We start from the raw sequence: 18,873 nt of genomic DNA, 5'->3' as shown, positions 1-18,873 counted from the left end.
TTTCTGCTAAGCTTCAGTGTTCTTTTCATAGGTAGATGAAGATGAGCCACTGTTTATGAGCCTGATTAATGACTTGTTCCCGGGAATTACTCTTGATAAAGCTGGATATCCAGAGCTAGAAGCAGCTATTGAGAAACAGACAGAAGAAGCGGGTCTTATCCATCACCCACCTTGGATTCTTAAACTTATTCAACTGTACGAGACACAGAGAGTGCGGCATGGTGAGCATGCTAATCTTATTCTTACTGTAATGTGAAATAGTCAGACGATCAATGCGTGTCAGCTGTGAGAAGGGCTGTATTCAATCAAATAACTTTTTATGTGTTAACTAGATATTAACTATTTTTTCAGTAATGTGGGTTATTTGGCAGTCTATAAAAACATTTATAATTGGTTTTCCAAGTGAAATGAACAGTATAATTACAAAATTGAAACTTTTAATTTTAATTTATAGCATATTAATGGATAGATTATGAGTGGAGCACAACATTTGTGCTCCACTCAGTAATACCAGCGCACGTAAAATGTGCTGGTATTACAAGAGTGGCACAATGCGAATGTGACCATAGGCTCTAATGGGAGCCTCATTTTAATGCCGACAGACACGGCAAGAAACCTAGTGCAGCTTAGGGGGCAAATCGCGCAGAGTTGGGATGCAATAAATAAATATATGTATATGAATATATACATATATATTTATGTCTTTATATGTGTATATACACATATTAACACATAATATATATATATATATATATATATAAACAAAAAGCATATACATATATATTTAACGTGAAAACACAGTCCCTCATTCATCTCTATGTAAATGCACTTTAGTGCCGTTTTTTTCTAAACTGCTTCGTGCAGTTTAAAAAAAAAAAAATATATATGCTTATCTTTATTTGAAATATAAATGTAATGTACTCTGTATTTTGGGGGCAATTGGGGCATTTTTAAATTTTTAACCAGAGGTCTTAAACTGCAAGCTCGCAGGAGCATTAAACATCCACTTGTAATGGCTGGTTATTTAATGTGCAGTAAATTTGCCAATTTATGGGCGCTTGTTAAAGGAACACTCAATCAAAATGAAACTTTCATTATTCAGATAGAGCATGCCATTTTAAACAACTTTCCAATTTACTTCCATTAACAAAATGTGCACAGTATTTTATATATTTAAACCTTTTGAGTCACCAGCTCCTACTGAGCATGTACAAGAACAAGTGTGTATGCATATGTGAATGGCTTATGGCTGTCACATGGTACGTGTATGCATTTGTGATTGGCTGATGGCTGTCACATGGTACAGAGGGAGTGGAAAAAGACATAACTTTTAAAATTGTCAGACAAAAAATCTACTACTCATTTGAAGTTCAGACTAAGTGCTATTGCGTTGTCTTGTTATCTTGCTTTTGTTGATTATGCAAATCTACTGTGTTGACTGGTCCTTTAAGATAGCGCTCCACTCATAATCTAGCTCTAAATAGTTTTTTTACCTATCATTGAAAAATGAGTTCTATGACATATAAAAAAAAGTTAGATACTTACATGTGTATTACATACAGACATGGCCGAAAGTATTGGTACCTTTCCACTGTTTTAGGAAAACTCAAAATTTTCTCTGAAATAAAAGTTGACAAAAGTATTTGGTATCCACCATTTTAAATGTTAAAGAACAGAAACTTCACTTTTGATTTACTTCACATGTTTCTTTAAACAGTAAAACAAATGAGAATGGCACAGGCAAGAATATTTGTACTCAATCTAATATTTAGTATCACAGCCTTTGGAGACAATAACTACAATGAAGCTTTCTGTAGCTCTGAATAAGATTTGACTTGGATTTTGGCCAACTCTTCTTGAGCAAACTGCTCCAGATCCCTCAGGTTTGATTGATGCCTTTTTCCAACTGCTGGTTTCAGCTCTTTCCACAGATGTCCAATGGGATTCAGATCTGGACTCACAGAAGGTCATTTCTGAATGTTCCAATATTTTCTTCTCATTAATTCTTTCTATTCAATGATGCTTTTTTAAATATTATTTTATTTAAGTTGAGAAATTTTTTTAACACTTTCAATAAAAACATCACAATAGGGGAATAAAGACAGGCAGGTAACTCTCATGGTTAAAGTATCAAAACTTATTGTCTCTCATAGTTACATTAGGTTAACATTTAGAATCTTAGGTTGTAAGATGTCCATACAATAACTTAAAATGTTTAAATGAAATGAGGAAATAAACTTTCCAAACACAATAACCCTATTTACTAACTGAATAAATTAACTAAGGAATGGAGAGAAAAAAATAAATAAATAAAATAAAACACACAACATTTCTTTGGTGCTTTATGAGGTATGTTTTGAGTCATTATTCTGCTGGAGGACCCATGACCTGAGACTGAGACACAGCTTTATGACACTGGGCAGTATATTTTGCTCTAGAATGCCTTTGATAGTCTTCTGATTTCATCGTTCCCTGCACAGATTTTAGGCACCCAGTGCCAGAGGCAGTAAAGCAACCCCAAAACATCACTGATCCCCCATGTTTCATGGTAGAGAGAGTGTTTTTTTCTTTAAAAGCTTCCTTTTTCCTTCTGTAAACATGGAGTTGTCATTTTGCCAAAAAACTCTACTTTTGTTTCGTCTGTCCAAGGGACATTCTCCTAGAAGGACTGTGGCTTGTCAACATGCATTTTGGCAAACTCCAGTAAGACTTTTTTGTGTTTCTCTCTTAAAATGCAAATGTACCAATACTTTCGGCCGCGTATGTGTGTGTGTGTATGTATATACAGTATATATATATATATATATATATATATATATATACTCATCAAAGTAGCCACCTTTTGCAGATATAACAGCCGAACACAGTTGTGCAATTCTTTCTACAACTAAAATCAAATATTGTTCAGAAAGTTCTTCCCAACCCTGCAGAAGTTCTCACTTTCAGGCTGCTTTGCTTTCACTCTTCTGTCCAGTTCATCCCAAACCAGCTTTACTGGGGTTAAAGTCTGGAGAATGTGCTGGTCATTCCATGATTTGAAGCCTACCATATTGTTCTTTTCTTCTAAGGTAGTTCTTACACAGCCTGGAGGTATGTTTTGAGTCATTATCTTGCTGCAGGATGAACCCATGACTAACTAACTAGGCGTAAACCATAAGGTATTGCATGGCGCTGCAAAATGCTGTGGTTTTGATTCAGGGTGCCACTCACTCTGTGCAAGTCGCTGAATCTGGATCCAGCAAAAGAGCCCCAGACCATCACGCTTCCTCCTCCATGTTTGACAGTTGGTGTCACACACTGAGTAACCATCCTTTCACCTACTTGACGGCATACAAAAACCCTGGGTGATGAACCATAAGGTTGATAAGACCTTCTTCCAGTCTTTAGTAGTCCACCGGCGGTGCTTCATGGCCCAGGCAAGCCTCTTTTTCTTACTTTACCATCTTAGCAATGGCTTTCTTACTGCCACTCGACCTGTCAAACCTGCAGCTCGAGGTCTTCTCTTCACAGTTAAAACTGAGACTTGATACTTCTATCAGTGTTAAGCTGTGCTTGAAGCTGTTGTCCTGTGAGCAGCCTGTCATACAAGCTGTTGACTCTCAGAAACTTGTCTTCTGATTCTGTTGTGGCTTTGGGTCTGCCAGACCTCCTCCTGTCAGAGTTTCCTCCAGTTTTCAAGTGCCTTTTGATGGTGTAGGAAACTGTTCTCACTAACACCTTGCCTTTCTTTGCAATTTCTCTAAAGGAAAGACCTACACTTTAAAGGGAAGGTAAACTTTGATGAATGAAAGCCCGTTTATTAAAAAATACTATTAAAAACAGGGGCACTTTCATTCATCAAAGTTTACAAAGCAGCCGTTTTGATTAAAAACTTACCTCTCTTCTTTGCACAGCCAGAGCAGCTTCCCCCTCCTGGAAATTCTCTCTTCACACGTCATCAATGACTAATCCAGCTTCCTCCAATCACAGCATGGCCTCAGGCAATGACTACCCTGGGGGAAAGCCGTGATTTGAGGAAGCCGGATTAGTCATTGCTGACATGTGAAGAGAGGAAATCCAGGTGGGGGAAGCTGCTCTGGCTGTGAAAAGAAAAAAGGTAAGTTTTTAATCAAAACGGCTGCTTTGTAAACTTTGATGAACGAAAGTGCCCCTGTTTTTAATAGTATTTTTAAAAAACGGGCTTTTATTCATCAAAGTTTACCTTCACTTTAAGGGTTATAATGTTCTGTCTGTATTCCTTTGTTAATTGCCTTTTTTCTCACCATTTTGAGAGCAATATATTACTTCCTGCAGTACAATGCTAGTCAAATATTGCTTAAGAGGCTATAGTAACACAGTCTGTTCCAACACTGCTTTTATACAGACAGAGGGCTTGTAAGTAATCAACAAAAGTTGGGACACCTGTAGGAATTGTTAGCATAAACTTTCAAGGCTTAATTTACTTACATTGTTGCAGAACAACTGTGAGTTGTTAGCCCATTACTTTTTCACAGAAAAGGACCCTTTTTGTAAAACTCTGAAATGTACATTATTTTTCAGTTTTTTTTAACCTAAACTATTTTGTTTTACCTCTGGCAGTTTGCCACTTACTTTTGTACCATTTCAGTTTGTTCTAAGATCTTTTGACTGGTAGTGTGTTTATATATATATATATATATATATATATATATATATATATATATATATATATATATATATATATATATACAGTATATATACTGTATATATTTAAAGAATATTTTTGCCACAGATGGCTTAAGTCCAGTGAGTGCTTATTCCAACTTTACATTGCTACTTTTTATAGCACCCTGGCGGATGGTGACTGCTGGTGAGAGTGCACCCACCTAGACTATATATACTTATATATACAAAATTAGAGTCTTTGATTAAGTGCCAAGATGGGGTGTGAAACATGATCACTGCCACCATGGCCATGTGCCTTATGTAATGTTAATTGTGGAACCTGTTTGTATACTGGCGATCTGGCCCGCTGCCATTTGCCTGTACCCCACAGATAGTGGGAAAATTTGTAGAAATCCACTAAACAGTGAGCTCTGAAGCAGAAGAGCTGTGAAAGCAGCAGTGATTTGTTACATTAACTAAAAGTAGATGAAAGCCTTGTTTAAATGAGCTTACAATCCAAATGAGGTGAATGGGATTGAACAGCAAAAATGACTAAAGGAAAATCATACTGAACATACAACCAGGAATACTATCCAATGAAAGTTGGTATGAATAGAGAGTATATGCCGCTGATGTTAGGAAAGGCAAGCCATAATGAATAATTATGTTTTGAGATAGTGTTTATGGCTGTGAAATTTGGGGAGAGCTCCTTAAACTAAGCATATGGTTGGGAAGAAGCCTAATAGTGGATGTGGGTAGAGATAATTGTACATGCAAGTCATTGTCCGATGGGACAGAACAACTGGAAAAACATCGGTTTATATGTGGGCAGTGATATGAATTTGTGCAAGGTTGTTTATGTGTTGAAGGTTAAGGTCAATATTTTGAATTTAAAGGGACATGATACCCAAATGTTGAAACATTCGAAAGTGATGCAGCATAGCTGTAAAAAGCTGACTAGAAAATATCACCTCAACATCTCTATGTAGAAAAGAAAGATATTTTACCTTAAAGTGTCCTAAGTATTCAAACCCCACTGTAAAGGACTTTAAGCAGCAAATCAGTATGCCTGTCCCGGGACCTGCAAGGGAGCGTGCCTCATGCACTCTCATGTTATTTCCCTATAAAGTTTAAGGAAGTTTACTATGAAATCTTATGGGATCACAGTAAAAGAGTTCATGACCTCAGCACTGCTGATGCTGATTGGCTGAAGTTCATTTCTTCCTCTTTTTTTTTTACCTGCAGCTGAGCAGTAACTCAAAGATAACTATTTTTTACAGAACTTACTCTGGTAAGCTGAGGAAAGTGTGAGGTAAAATATCTTTCTTTTTTACATAAAGATGTTCAGGTGATATTTTCCTGTCAGCTTTTTACAGTTACTCTGCATCACTATCAAGTGATTTAGCATATGAGTATTATGTCCCTTTAATTCTACAGAATGAGAAAGACAAGTAGAACAACATTTTTGGTCAGATTGATGAGTCTGCCAAAGCATTTATTATTGAAATTGGGGAAATTCATTGTTGGAAGTCAACTGATGATTATTTCACAGCCCTCAATGCAATGACCTATGTATGCTGAATTATTCATGAATAAATACTGTAACCTTAGTGTATTACTACATTATTTTATGTTTTATAAAACTGAAAGACAAATTTCTTTTATTTTCCTTTAAAAACAACTACCTCACATTTGTTTCTACAATTTTCTCATTAAAGTTTATTCAAATAACTTTTATGATAACTAGACTAAAATCTACACTTAATTTGCTGTAAAACAACAATATAAAAATCTATGGAAAAAAATATGTGCTGACAAGTCTACACATATTGTAACACTATTGGAATGATTAGCAGAAATAATTATGCTATTGAAGCCTGTAATACAAGCTTTTGTAAAAATCTCTTATAAAGCAGTAAACAGAATTTGACAGCTACAAAACTAGCTATTTAAATGCGCTCAGTAAGAGGAAAATTGGTTTATGATATTCACTACTGTTTTTCAAATAAATTAGATTTTGAAATAAAACACTTATTTTTCTTACATCCTATGAGAAAACATTTTCAGATCTAATCATTCTCCTGTTTATTAAATGGATATTGAAAACCTACATTTTTTATGTTGTACAAAAAAAGAGCATATTGTAAACATTAAAAACAACAATTAAAGGGACATGAAACCCAACATTTTTCTTTCATGATTCAGATAGAGAATACAATTTTAAACAACATTCCAAATTACTTCTGTTATTTAATTTGTTTCTTTCTTTAGATATCCTTTGTTGAAGAAAAAGCAATGCACATGGGTGAGCTAATCACATGAGACATCTATGTGCAGCCACCAATCAGCTGCTACTGAAACTATTTAGATATGCTTTTCAACAAAGGATATCATGAGAATAAATCAAACTAGATAATAGAAGTAAATTGGAAAGTTGTTTGAAATTGCCTGCTTTTTCTAAATCATAAAAGAAAAAAAATGTGGGTTTCATGTCCATTTAAACTATTTTTGTTTGCTAATTTAGTTCTATGCCACAAACTTAATATTAAATATAGGAACATGGGACAAAATTCAGTTTAAATTAAAAGAAAAAAAAAACATTAACAGGCTCTTAAGGTGAAATAGAAACTGATTCTAGATTATTTTCTTTTGGTGTGTTATGTTTTCTTCACATTTCTGTATTGTATATAAAAATCTGGGAAGCAAAGCATATTTTAGATCTCGTAGCTAATGCATATGAACCTTACTATAATACTTATATTAATAATAATAATAATAATAATAATATATATATATATATATATATATATATATATGTGCTAAAAGATGTGTGTAGGTATGGCGCTGAAGATCCGCCCTATAAATAAATCTAAACTAGAGTGTATGGCTGGCTGCCTTCAAATGTCTATCCAGTGTGAATTGTGCCCCCAAGTACTCTTCACCTGATAGATATAAAATGTAAAAAATATAGTAAAAGGGAAAGGAAAGAAATATATTCAAATGGCGCCACGCTCTGGAAATAAGCCCAATGTGTAGTGTATGCTGCAATTGGGGATAAGAGGACAGTATAATATAGTGTTGGCGCTGATGTATAGAGACCAAGCACAAGAGAATGATATTGTTAGTAAGTCTGTAATGGTAATAAAGTAATATAACTCCTTCCTAAGTATGTCAAATTTATGCCTCCCACATGTTATACTGTGGTAAAAAATGAATAAATGTATGTATTTGATCAATGGAGCAATAGATATGTACTAATGCTGGTGTTAATATTAATGCTGCAAAGTGACTAAAAAGAATTATTTTGTTTCATGTAATTACACAAAAAACGTCTATAACAGATAATGAGGATGTAAAAACACTCTTCCGTTATTGTAATGGTGGCCAGGATCACAATAAACTGACTGAAATACTGTAAGTATACTGAATGCAATCTAAAAGAAAAATAATAATAAGTAATAGATTATGGATATTGAATAAAAAAGGGGCAACAAAATATCTATACAGATAAGACACAGTAGAAAAATAATAAACGTCCAAAAAAACAAATGTAAACTCCTATAGATTAATATAGTTGTAGTCCATATCTAATAAGCAAATCTTAAAGTAGATAGTTCCTCAATCAACAACGTTCCCATTGGGAGCCTACTTACACTCCTTCACCTCAATCTCATGAGGTAAGTGCCGCGTAGTGTACAGATAAGTCTCCTTCCCGGTGTCAGCTGTAAACTCGAGGTGTGTTATCCTTTCAATACTGATCTCTCCTCTCACCGCTCTTTTCCCATAGTGCGTGCAATCATAAAAGAAAAAGGACATACAATAGTGCAACACTGTTTTATAATATCACACTATTTATTAGAATGCAAAGATGTACGCTTACATCAAAGGACCTCAATATTATGAGGTAATTATAAGCTTTAAAAAAGTCCTTTTGCTTGAATGTGGGAACACAGTGCTAGTAACATATGCACTCAGTGCAAACTTAGCATAAGGTAAGACACAATCCTTACGCGTTTCGAAGGGATACAAACACTTTAGCCCTTCTTCTTCAGAGGTATTTACCGAATGCTTGAATTGGCTCAGTACAAATAGACCGACTCGGGGCGGCGGCATGCCCCCTCGCTAAGGTATATAACAATTGGTCTCTTAGAATCACATGTTAAGTCATTGATGCTATTGGTTGATAACGTGATAGTAAATGTATCATGTGATGGTTAATTCATACCATTGGTTCTAGAGGTTAACAACTCCGTGTCTATAGTTGTATTGTGGAAACTGAGTGTAGTGATTCCTACCTATTAGTTCGGCTCCATTGTTATTTGTTATAATGTACTTATTAGAATCGTATGTATAATGTTTGTTAAATACAGATGTAGTTGTGGAATACCCGGTAATCATTACGGTTATGATTTTCCCCTAATAAATAAAATAAAATAAAAATTATTCCAGAGTGTGACGTTGGTTTGACAATTGATTGTACTCTGTGAGTATATCTATGATAGCCTAATGATCGTTAAATATATAGACTATAAAGACGGTCATGTATAAAAAAATTTTTTGCGAAGTGCAAGTGACGTTGTTTTGACAATTGATAATTCTCTGTGAGTATATCTATGAAAGCCTAATAATCGATAATATATAGACTATAAAAACGGTCATGTTTAAAATATTTTGCAAAGTGCAAATAGATACTAAGAGCACTATTGAGTGTAAAAAATTATTCTACTGTGATATCTAAAACTGATATATTACAAGATACAAGGTTGATAAAATGATTATTTCAAATTAATATCTGATTGTTTAAAATATGATATTAGATAATACTAAAGGCTATATCCCTAAAGTATAAACTATAGAAATATTACGGTGGAAATATCCACTATTATAAAAGAAAGCTAAAAAGTAAAGACTAAAAAATTAAAATTATATATATATGAGGATCCCATGGGAGGTCTAAATAGATTATGTTTTTAAGTTTATGTTTTTAATAACTACCATTCATGTCTATTTAGACCTCCCATAATAATAATAATGCATATTATTTAAATATTTGCATATAAATTAAATTGTAATTAATATTGCTTGTTGTGTTTATTATTTGTTATTAAAACAGTGTAATTAAAGTTATAGTTCTACATAACCGTATGCCTGTTATGTAAAAATATAATTTAATGGTACTGACTACTATAACATATATACATATTAACATATGTAACATATATATATATATCTATGTTATCACTAATAAACACAACAAGCTAACATAAATCCATTTTAATGTGTATGCAATACTTTAAAATGAAATGTATATTGCATATTGTTTTAATATTGAATATTAATGCAAGGCCAGACTACATTATATCTACAGTGTTTGAAATTAAATGCATGGTCATGTATAATGCATATTAGTTTAAGTACTGGATATATACATTAAAATGTAGATATTCTTGCTTGATGTGTTTATTATTTTAAATAGAAATATATTTTTAGAATATATATTTCTCTTATAAAAGACAGTTGCATTATAATTATAGTATTACATAGCTACATGCCTGCTATGTAATAAAACAATTGTAATAATAATGACTTTTGTAACATAAATATGTTTAAAAAGATATTATTATTTACATGAAAAAGCACAAGAAAAAATAAATACATATTAATTTATATACAAGCTAAAAGAATATGCATCATACATAAAAAGGCCTAATATTTTAAACATTGTAGATAAATGCACTATTAACCCCTAAGCTACCCTAACCTAATCACCTAATCAACCCCCATACAGATATGGGGGTGGTTAGGTGATTAAAGCCTAAACAGGCACCTTCCAACGCAAACTATAACTACACTAACTAACACCTAACACCCCCTTCTAAACTAATCCCCCAAAACTCTGTTGCAATAAAATAAAAAATTCAAAGTTACAAAATATAAAAAATACAGTATCCAAAATAAAAACCCCACCATTATACCTAACACTAATCTACATGCTCCATAAAATAAAAAAAAACACCCAAAACGAAAAAACAAACAAACAAAAAACTTACACCCTAACACTAAAACAAATTACTATAGCCCTTAAAAGGGCCTTTTATATGGCATTGCCCTAAAGATAATTCAACTCTTATACAATAAAAAAAAATATATATAAGACCCCCCTCTACAATACAAGTAAATCCCCACCCCCAAAAAATAATAAAATCTTCCTAAAAACTATCCTAAAAAATAAAAGTTAAAATAAAAAAAGCTTATTCTTAAAAATAAAAAACCCACCCCAAGAAAGCCCTAACTAACCCCAAACTCACCAATTGATAATTCTGCTGCTCTTGATCCATCATTGGGCCCATCTTCGCGGAGGCAGACTTTGGCGGTCTCTTCCGCTGCCTGCGCTCTCTGCAATCTTCATCCATATCGGGCCCTCTTCATCCTGGCTGCTGGTGCCGGGGGCCCATCTTCACTGTGGCAGAGGTGGAGTTCGGCAGCCTCTTTCAAGAAAGAAAAAATATTTTAAATATTGTTATTTTATATACATGATAGAAATGTATATTAAATCATATCCCTTTAAAATAAACCATTATTTAATGTACTCTAATTATTTTAAACTTTAGAATAATAAAGTCCTTTGTGGTTTACCAGAGTTTTGGGGGTATTTTAATTCCTATTATAGGTTTAACTTGCAGTGTTGCTTTAAAGGTGTGCACATTACAAAAATATTTTAAAGGGACAGTAAAGTCATAATTAGACATTCATGGTTTAGACGGAGCATACCATTTTAAACAACTTTCCAATTTACTAATATTATTTAATGTGTTTCCTTCTCTTGTTATTCTTTGCTGAAAGGTTTATTTAGGTAAGCTCAGGAGATTCAAAGAACCTAGGTTCTAGCTGCTGATTGGTGACTGCATATATATATATATATATATATATATATATATACTGATTGTCATTAGCTCACCCAAGTGTTCAGTTAGAAACCTGTAGTGCACTGCTGCTCCTTCAACAAATGATACCAAGAGAATGAAACAAATTTGATAATAAAAGTAAACTGGAAAGTTGTTTAAAATTGTATGTTCTACCTAAATCATGAAGGAAAATGTTTGGGTTTCATGTTCCTTTAAGTACTATAGAAGATTAAGACAAGAAAAACAAACTAATACAAATATAATTTTATTTCTTATCTCAAGTATCTTAATCCATGCAATTTACATAAAAAAGTTTCACTATGTACCTGTTGGTAACATGTCCAACCAATAAATCGTTATTTCCAATGATATATTAATAGGCATTTAATGGAAAAAATTATTAAGACAAAATATTATGAAATTATTAAGTGATTACATTCCGTTAAAGAATGGCTATCCTAAAGTAATAAGGTTGATATCTATAATATGTTACAAACATAGTTAATGGAGAAAATAATAGTGCAATATGTGTTAATGTATTATTATTATTATTATTATTATTTTTATATTCCTTTCAGTATCTTGAGTAAGAGACCATGAGTTTGGCCCTCTCTGCTTTCTGTTAAATAAAAAGAGCTCTTTACTGTTTTTATATTAAGGAATGATGACATTGGGACCCAGTGGTGCAGGCAAAACCAAATGTATTAATATCCTCATGAAAGCAATGACAGATTGTGGGGCTCCTCACAAAGAAATGAGAATGAATCCCAAAGCAATCACAGCCTCCCAGATGTTTGGTACTCTTGATGTGGCTACAAATGATTGGACAGATGGAATATTTTCAACCTTATGGAGAAAAACATTAAAAGCAAAGAAGGTGAGTGGAATTAAGATCTATTAAATTCCGTTACTATTAACATTTTTTTGACAACTTCAGTAATTCAGAATCCCATAAAAATACAAATAAATAAAAGAAAATTGAATTAAAGAGTGAATATTAAAATATGTAATGTAATAATTTCTTAAACATACATGTTTTTTGTTATTGGGTATTAAAAAAAAAAATCTGTTATTGGACTTTTATTGTTTCTATTTTTTTTTACCCAGGGAGAACATATATGGATAGTTTTAGATGGACCAGTTGATGCTATTTGGATTGAGAATTTGAATTCTGTCCTAGATGACAACAAAACCCTAACTTTGGCTAATGGTGACCGAATTCCAATGGCACCAAACTGCAAAATTGTTTTTGAACCTCACAACATTGATAATGCTTCACCAGCCACTGTGTCCCGGAATGGTATGGTGTTCATGAGCTCCTCAGTTCTGGACTGGAGACCTATATTAAAGGCGTGGCTGAAAACCCTTCCTGCTGCTCAACAGGAAATACTTTGGAACTGTTTTAACAGCATATTTCAGGTAAAGTGATCAAGCCAATTATAGTAGCATAAGAAAAGCAGATAAACATATGTTTTGTATATCAAGTACAACAATGTCAGTACTAGCTAAATTTAAACCAAACTGCAAGATACCAAAGTTCTTAAAGGGACAGACAAGTCCAAAATAAACTCATGATTCAGTAAGGGCATGTCATTTTAAACAACTTTCCAATTTACTTTTATCACCAATTTTGCTTTGTTCTCTTGGTATTCTTAGTTGAAAGATAAACCTAGGTAGGCTCATGCGATAATTTATTAGACCTTGAAGGCCACCTCTTATCTAAATGCATTTTGAATGTTTTCACCACTAGAGGGCATTAGTTCATGTGTGTCATATAGATAACATTGTGCTCTCGCACATAGAGTTACCTAGGATTCAGTACTGATTGGCTAAAAGGCAAGTCTGTCAAAAGAACTGAAATAAGGGGGCAGTTTGCAGAGGCATAGATACAAGGTAATCACAGAGGTAAAACATATATTAATATAATAATGCTGGTTATGCAAAACTGGGGAATGGGTAATAAAGGGATTATCTATCTTTTTAAAAAACAACATTTCTGGTGTTGACTGTCCCTTTAAAGGTTTAAAAAATTACAATTGCTATAGATTTTTTTTTGTCATGTGGTAAAAGAACTGAGATATCCCCACCAAAAAAAATAAATAAGGACATATTTTTATGCCATTATGTGCTTAGTATTTTTTTTTTTTACAAAGCCAAATTTCTCATTCAATTTTACCTTGCAGTAAATGTTAGATAATTTTGTATTTAATTATAAATATATTTACTTTTATCTATGAACACCACAGGCAAACGTAAAGATGTTAGAAGAATTTTCTACTCACAAAATTGTGCAAAAACATCTCACTAAACAAAAGTAATTATACTGTAATAATTGCCAACAATAATGTTTTTATTTTTTTATTTAAAGGGACAGAAAATCACAAATTTTTCTTCCATGATTCAGATAGATCATACAATTTAAATGATTTTCCAATTTGCTTTGTTCTTATGGTATCCTTTGTTGAAGATAGCTGAATACATCAGGTAAGCCAATGACAAGAGGCATATATGTGCAGCCACCAATCAGCAGCTAGCTCCCCATAGTATTTTGCTGCTTCTGAGCCTACTTAGGTATTCTTTTCAATAAAAGATAGCAAGATAACAAAGCAAATCAAATAATAGAAGTAAATCATGAAGTTGTTTAAAATTGCATACTGATCAGAATCATGAAAAAAAATGTGTGTTGTTTTATATCCCATTAAAGGGACAGTCAACACTTCCGTGAACATTATTTCATATTGAAAATTAAAACCCGACGATCCGCCTGCATTATACCCCTTCTGCCTTGCCGCCTTGCTTCTGTACTAATCAGAGTTGCTAACTTCTCTAATACCGGGTAAATATGGCAGCCGAACTCCCCCCACCGTTACGTAGCTGCCTTCTTCTTCAAATGATCAGCAAATAGGAGTTCAATCCTTGGTCAGAAATTGCACGCGCGTGCAATTTCTGACCGAGGATTAAATTCTGATTTGCTGATCATTTGAAGAAGAAGGCAGCTACGTAACGGTGGGGGGAGTTCGGCTGCCATATTTACCCGGTATTAGAGAAGTTAGCAACTCTGATTAGTACAGAAGCAAGGCGGCAAGGCAGAAGGGGTATAATGCAGGCGGATCGTCGGGTTTTAATTTTCAATATGAAATAATGTTCACGGAAGTGTTGACTGTCCCTTTAAATAAATAGAGCAGTCAAAATTAAATATGCATGATTCAGACAGAGCAGGTAATTTAAAGACATTTTTTAAATTCACTTTTATTTCCAAATGCACCTTGTTCTCTTGTCATCCTTTGTTGAAAAAATAATATATACATATCCTACACCCCTTGGAGCTAGCTGGTGATTGGTTGCTACACCCATTTGTTTCTTGTCATTGACTCACTAGATGTGTTCAGCTAGCTCCCAGTAGTGCATTGTTATTCTGGAGCTGACTTGAACTATGTATTTAATCTCTTTGCAGGGGTTAAATACACAGTTATATACAATCAATAGTGCAATAATAAAATGCTGTAATATTCATATTAGAGCATTTTGTTTTTTTTACTTTATATATATATATATATATATATATATATATATATATATATATATATATATTTATTTAGATATATAGATAGATATATAGATAGATACCATGCATATGTGCTTTACATTTTTTCATATCAAAGAACTTGAAATGTGGAACCTCTTAACTACAGCTAAACCCCAAATAAAAGTGAATTTAAAAAATGTCTTTAAATTACCTGGCTCTCCGGTTGTTTTAGAACTACATTTCCCATGATGATTAAGTGTCTTTAAGCTGCCTAAGCATCATGGGAAATGTAGTTCTAAAACATCTGGAGAGCCAAGGTTGCAGACCCCTGCCTTAGTTGATCTTGATGCTGCTCTTTGTGATTACTAGGCCATTACAACCAGGAGAAAGGAACAAACTTATGTTATTCAACTTTTTTTTTTAAAGTTTTTACATAATGTTGAACCACTATTTCTTTAAAAAAAGAGACTAAAATAAAACTCTACGACATAAAGATTCATTGCAAAGCAAGAAAATCTCATCTTACATTTTTATTGAACATAATAGATTTATAAATAAATAAATAATAGATTTAGAAATAACAGCTTGGGTTTTACTTAAAGTTTACAGTTCCTTCTCTTTTATTAGTGACTATTAAATATTAGAACTTTTAATGAGGGAAAATGTAAACTTACAATAAGCAAAACATTAATACCGTTCAAATCAAATAGCTGTCCGGTTGTGTTCACTAAAGGGGAAGTAAAGTCAAGATTAAATCTTCATGACACAAATACAGGATGCTATTTTAAACAATTTCCTAATTTTCTTCTGTTATCTAATTTGCTTTATTCTCTTGGTATCTCTTGTTGCATTGCTGCTCGTACAACAAAGGATACAATGTGAATAAAGCAAATGTGAGTGAAAGTGAAATGGAAAGTTGGTTAAAATGTTATGCTCTATCTCAGGGATGGACAACTGGTGGCGCACGGACCCCATCCGGCTCTCTGCACTAATTTTTGTGGCTAAAAGAACTAAGAATGTGTGTCATAAATTTTGTGGCCCAGTAAACTGTGAAACAAAAAAAAAGTAAGCTTTGGGGACTTCCGGTGAATAGGCAACCAAGGAAATATATTATAATTTGTGTGTTTTTATAGCCATAATTTTATTTGCAACCCTTTAGGTCTCTATTTATAAATATGTGAAAGCGGCTTCGCCAACTGCTTTGTGACTTATCGCAATCCTCCCCAAACTATTCTGACCGGGGAGAATGACAGCCCCTGCTCACGTGCAATTGACTGTGCTTGTGCAGGGGGCGGCATTGCACATTTCCCGTTGTGTGCAATGATAAATGAGGGCAGCATATTGCTGTCCACTAAACACGATGCTGGGCAGACATGGGCAAAGATGTAAGCCCCTACTTGCCTGCTTTGTTAAATCTGGCCCTTAGTCGTCTCATATATTGTTTTGCAGCCTTTTAGGCTTCTAAAAAAATTGATCTGTGGCCCACAAGTTTTAGGAAGTTGCCCATCACTGCTTTATCTGAATCAAAAAATATTTTGTGTTTCATGTCCCTTTAAATCGGCAGTCACGTGGTACTAAAGTTCTTTGTATTCCATAGCAAGGAGGATTTAAGTTTATGTGAAATTGTAATATTTTATACTTTCCTAGTGTGTTCTCAAGAATTAAAAGTCTGCTGGATTAGAAAGGAAGAAAAAAATCCAGCAGAGTAGTCTTAGTGACCTTTCTCTTTATTAGATGTTCTAGAAAACTTGCTTGTGGTTCAGTGAATTGATAGCATTAGTAGGTTTAGCACATTGCATCAAAACTGAACTTCACACTGACATATGAATGTGAGTCAGAAAACACAGTTTGGAATGAGGTGATGAGCAAAATAAATACTGTTGTATTTTGTTCAGCTCTGACTACAATATTGTATTTTATTTGTTTATCTGTTTGTAAACAGGAAAAGTATATTCTTTATTAAAGGTACAGCTGCTAGAATATTGCTAGGGTTATTGCTGCATGGCTGTATCTTAATACATATAAACCAGCCACTCTAAGGATTGCTAGGGCTCCAATATTGAACTGGAAGTTCAGGATTTTAGTCAACAGTTCAATAAAATCTTTACAGAAAACTAGATACTTAAAGGGACAGTATACTGTAAAATAGTTTTTCCCTTAATGTGTTTACAATTTCTTTTTTTACCAACTGCAGGGTAAAAAAATGTATGAAAATGAGCTTTTTAAGGCTTATTTGTGTATATTAAAGCTCTGATTTTGTGTTTTGAAGCCACAACCTAATAAAATGGGTTGAGCTTGTAGGTATAATCAGATCTCATTACTGTATCACATTGTATACATATACCTGCTTCTTTATCTTATATCTGTCCATAAACCAATCACCAGTACTTTGAGAGAACAATGGAAAATCAACATTGTATTACCTTATCTCTGCTATATCCGACTGGGAGTGTAATTTCTTCTGCTGGCTGCGTTTACAAAGCTTATCTATAGCTGGTACGCGCGGCCACAAACTTTCTGAATAGGTGGGGATACCACATACTAAATCAACAGTTTCAAATGCCAATATAAGGGTAAAGGAGCTACTTGTAAACAATTTAATACACTCCAGCAGGTAAAGTGGATCATTGGGAACAAATTAAAGGGGAGAAATTTTTTGAGTAAACTGTCCCTTTAAATGTCCATTTTTGTGTCCTGGGCTGCAGCTAAATTTAATAGGCAGTCTTTGCTACAATCCATTAAAGCAATGGCAGTAGAGAAAAGTTTGATTGCTCATGCACTGTATTTTTGAACTTACACAATGGTACTTCTTCACGGTGGTAACCATATTTGTAAAGGATTGAGGCATCAGTACCACATGTGCTAGAATGATGACATGAAATATTAAATTAAAAAATATGGGCCAGATTACGAGTGGACCGCTAATGAATGCTATCGCGCGAGTGTTAATTGCGCTAGAACACTGTTTTTTAAACCTGTCAGCATTTACCGATGTGCAGCGGACATGATCCACAATATCGGATCATGTCCGCTCGCACAATGATAATTCAGTCCCTAAATGTGTACATATGTATTTATATGTGTATACAGGTGAAACTCGAAAAATTAGAATATCGTGCAAACGTTCATTTATTTCACTAATGCAACTTAAAAGGTGAAACTAATATATGAGATAGACTCATTACATGCAAAGCAAGATAGTTAAAGCCGTGATTTGTCATAATTGTGATGATTATGGCTTACAGCTCATGAAAACCCCAAATCCACAATCTCAGAAAATTAGAATATTGTGAAAAGGTGCAACATCCTAGGCTCAAAGTGTCCCACTCTAATCAGCTAATTAAGCCATAACACCTGCAAAGGGTTCCTGAGCCTTTAAATGGTCTCTCAGTCTGGTTCAGTAGGAATCACAATCATGGGAAAGACTGCTGACCTGACAGTTGTGCAGAAAACCATCATTGACACCCTCCATAAGGAGGGAAAGCCTCAAAATGTAATTGCAAAAGAAGTTGGATGTTCCCAAAGTGCTGTATCAAAGCACATTAATAGAAAAGTTATGTGGAAGGGAGAAGTGTAGAAGAAAAAGGTGCACAAGCAGCAGGGATGACCGCAGCCTGGAGAGGATTGTCAGGAAAAGGCCATTCAAAAGTGTTGGGGACTTTCACAAGGAGTGGACTGAGGCTGGAGTCAGTTCATCAAGAGCCACCACACACAGACGGATCCTGGACATGGGCTTCAAATGTCGTATTCCTCTTGTCAAGCCACTCCTAAACAACAAACAATGTCAGAAGCGCCTTACCTGGGCTAAAGAAAAACAGA

The 18,873-nt window shown here is 33.9% G+C and overlaps 1 protein-coding gene across 1 annotated transcript in view; it reads left to right on the top strand.

The window, feature by feature from the left end:
* LOC128661578 (dynein axonemal heavy chain 5-like) overlaps positions 1-18,873 on the top strand; it is a 671,317-nt gene that overhangs the window by 311,988 nt on the left and 340,456 nt on the right. Inside the window, 3 exon segments of the mRNA XM_053715820.1 lie at positions 32-221; positions 12,188-12,405; positions 12,636-12,947. Of these exon segments, the coding sequence (XP_053571795.1) occupies positions 32-221; positions 12,188-12,405; positions 12,636-12,947 (720 nt within the window).

The sequence above is a fragment of the Bombina bombina genome, chromosome 5, assembly GCF_027579735.1.
Source record: "Bombina bombina isolate aBomBom1 chromosome 5, aBomBom1.pri, whole genome shotgun sequence".
NCBI classification, from domain to species: domain Eukaryota; kingdom Metazoa; phylum Chordata; class Amphibia; order Anura; family Bombinatoridae; genus Bombina; species Bombina bombina.
Note: the sequence above shows the minus strand (reverse complement) of the source record. Positions and strands in the feature narration are given on the sequence as shown.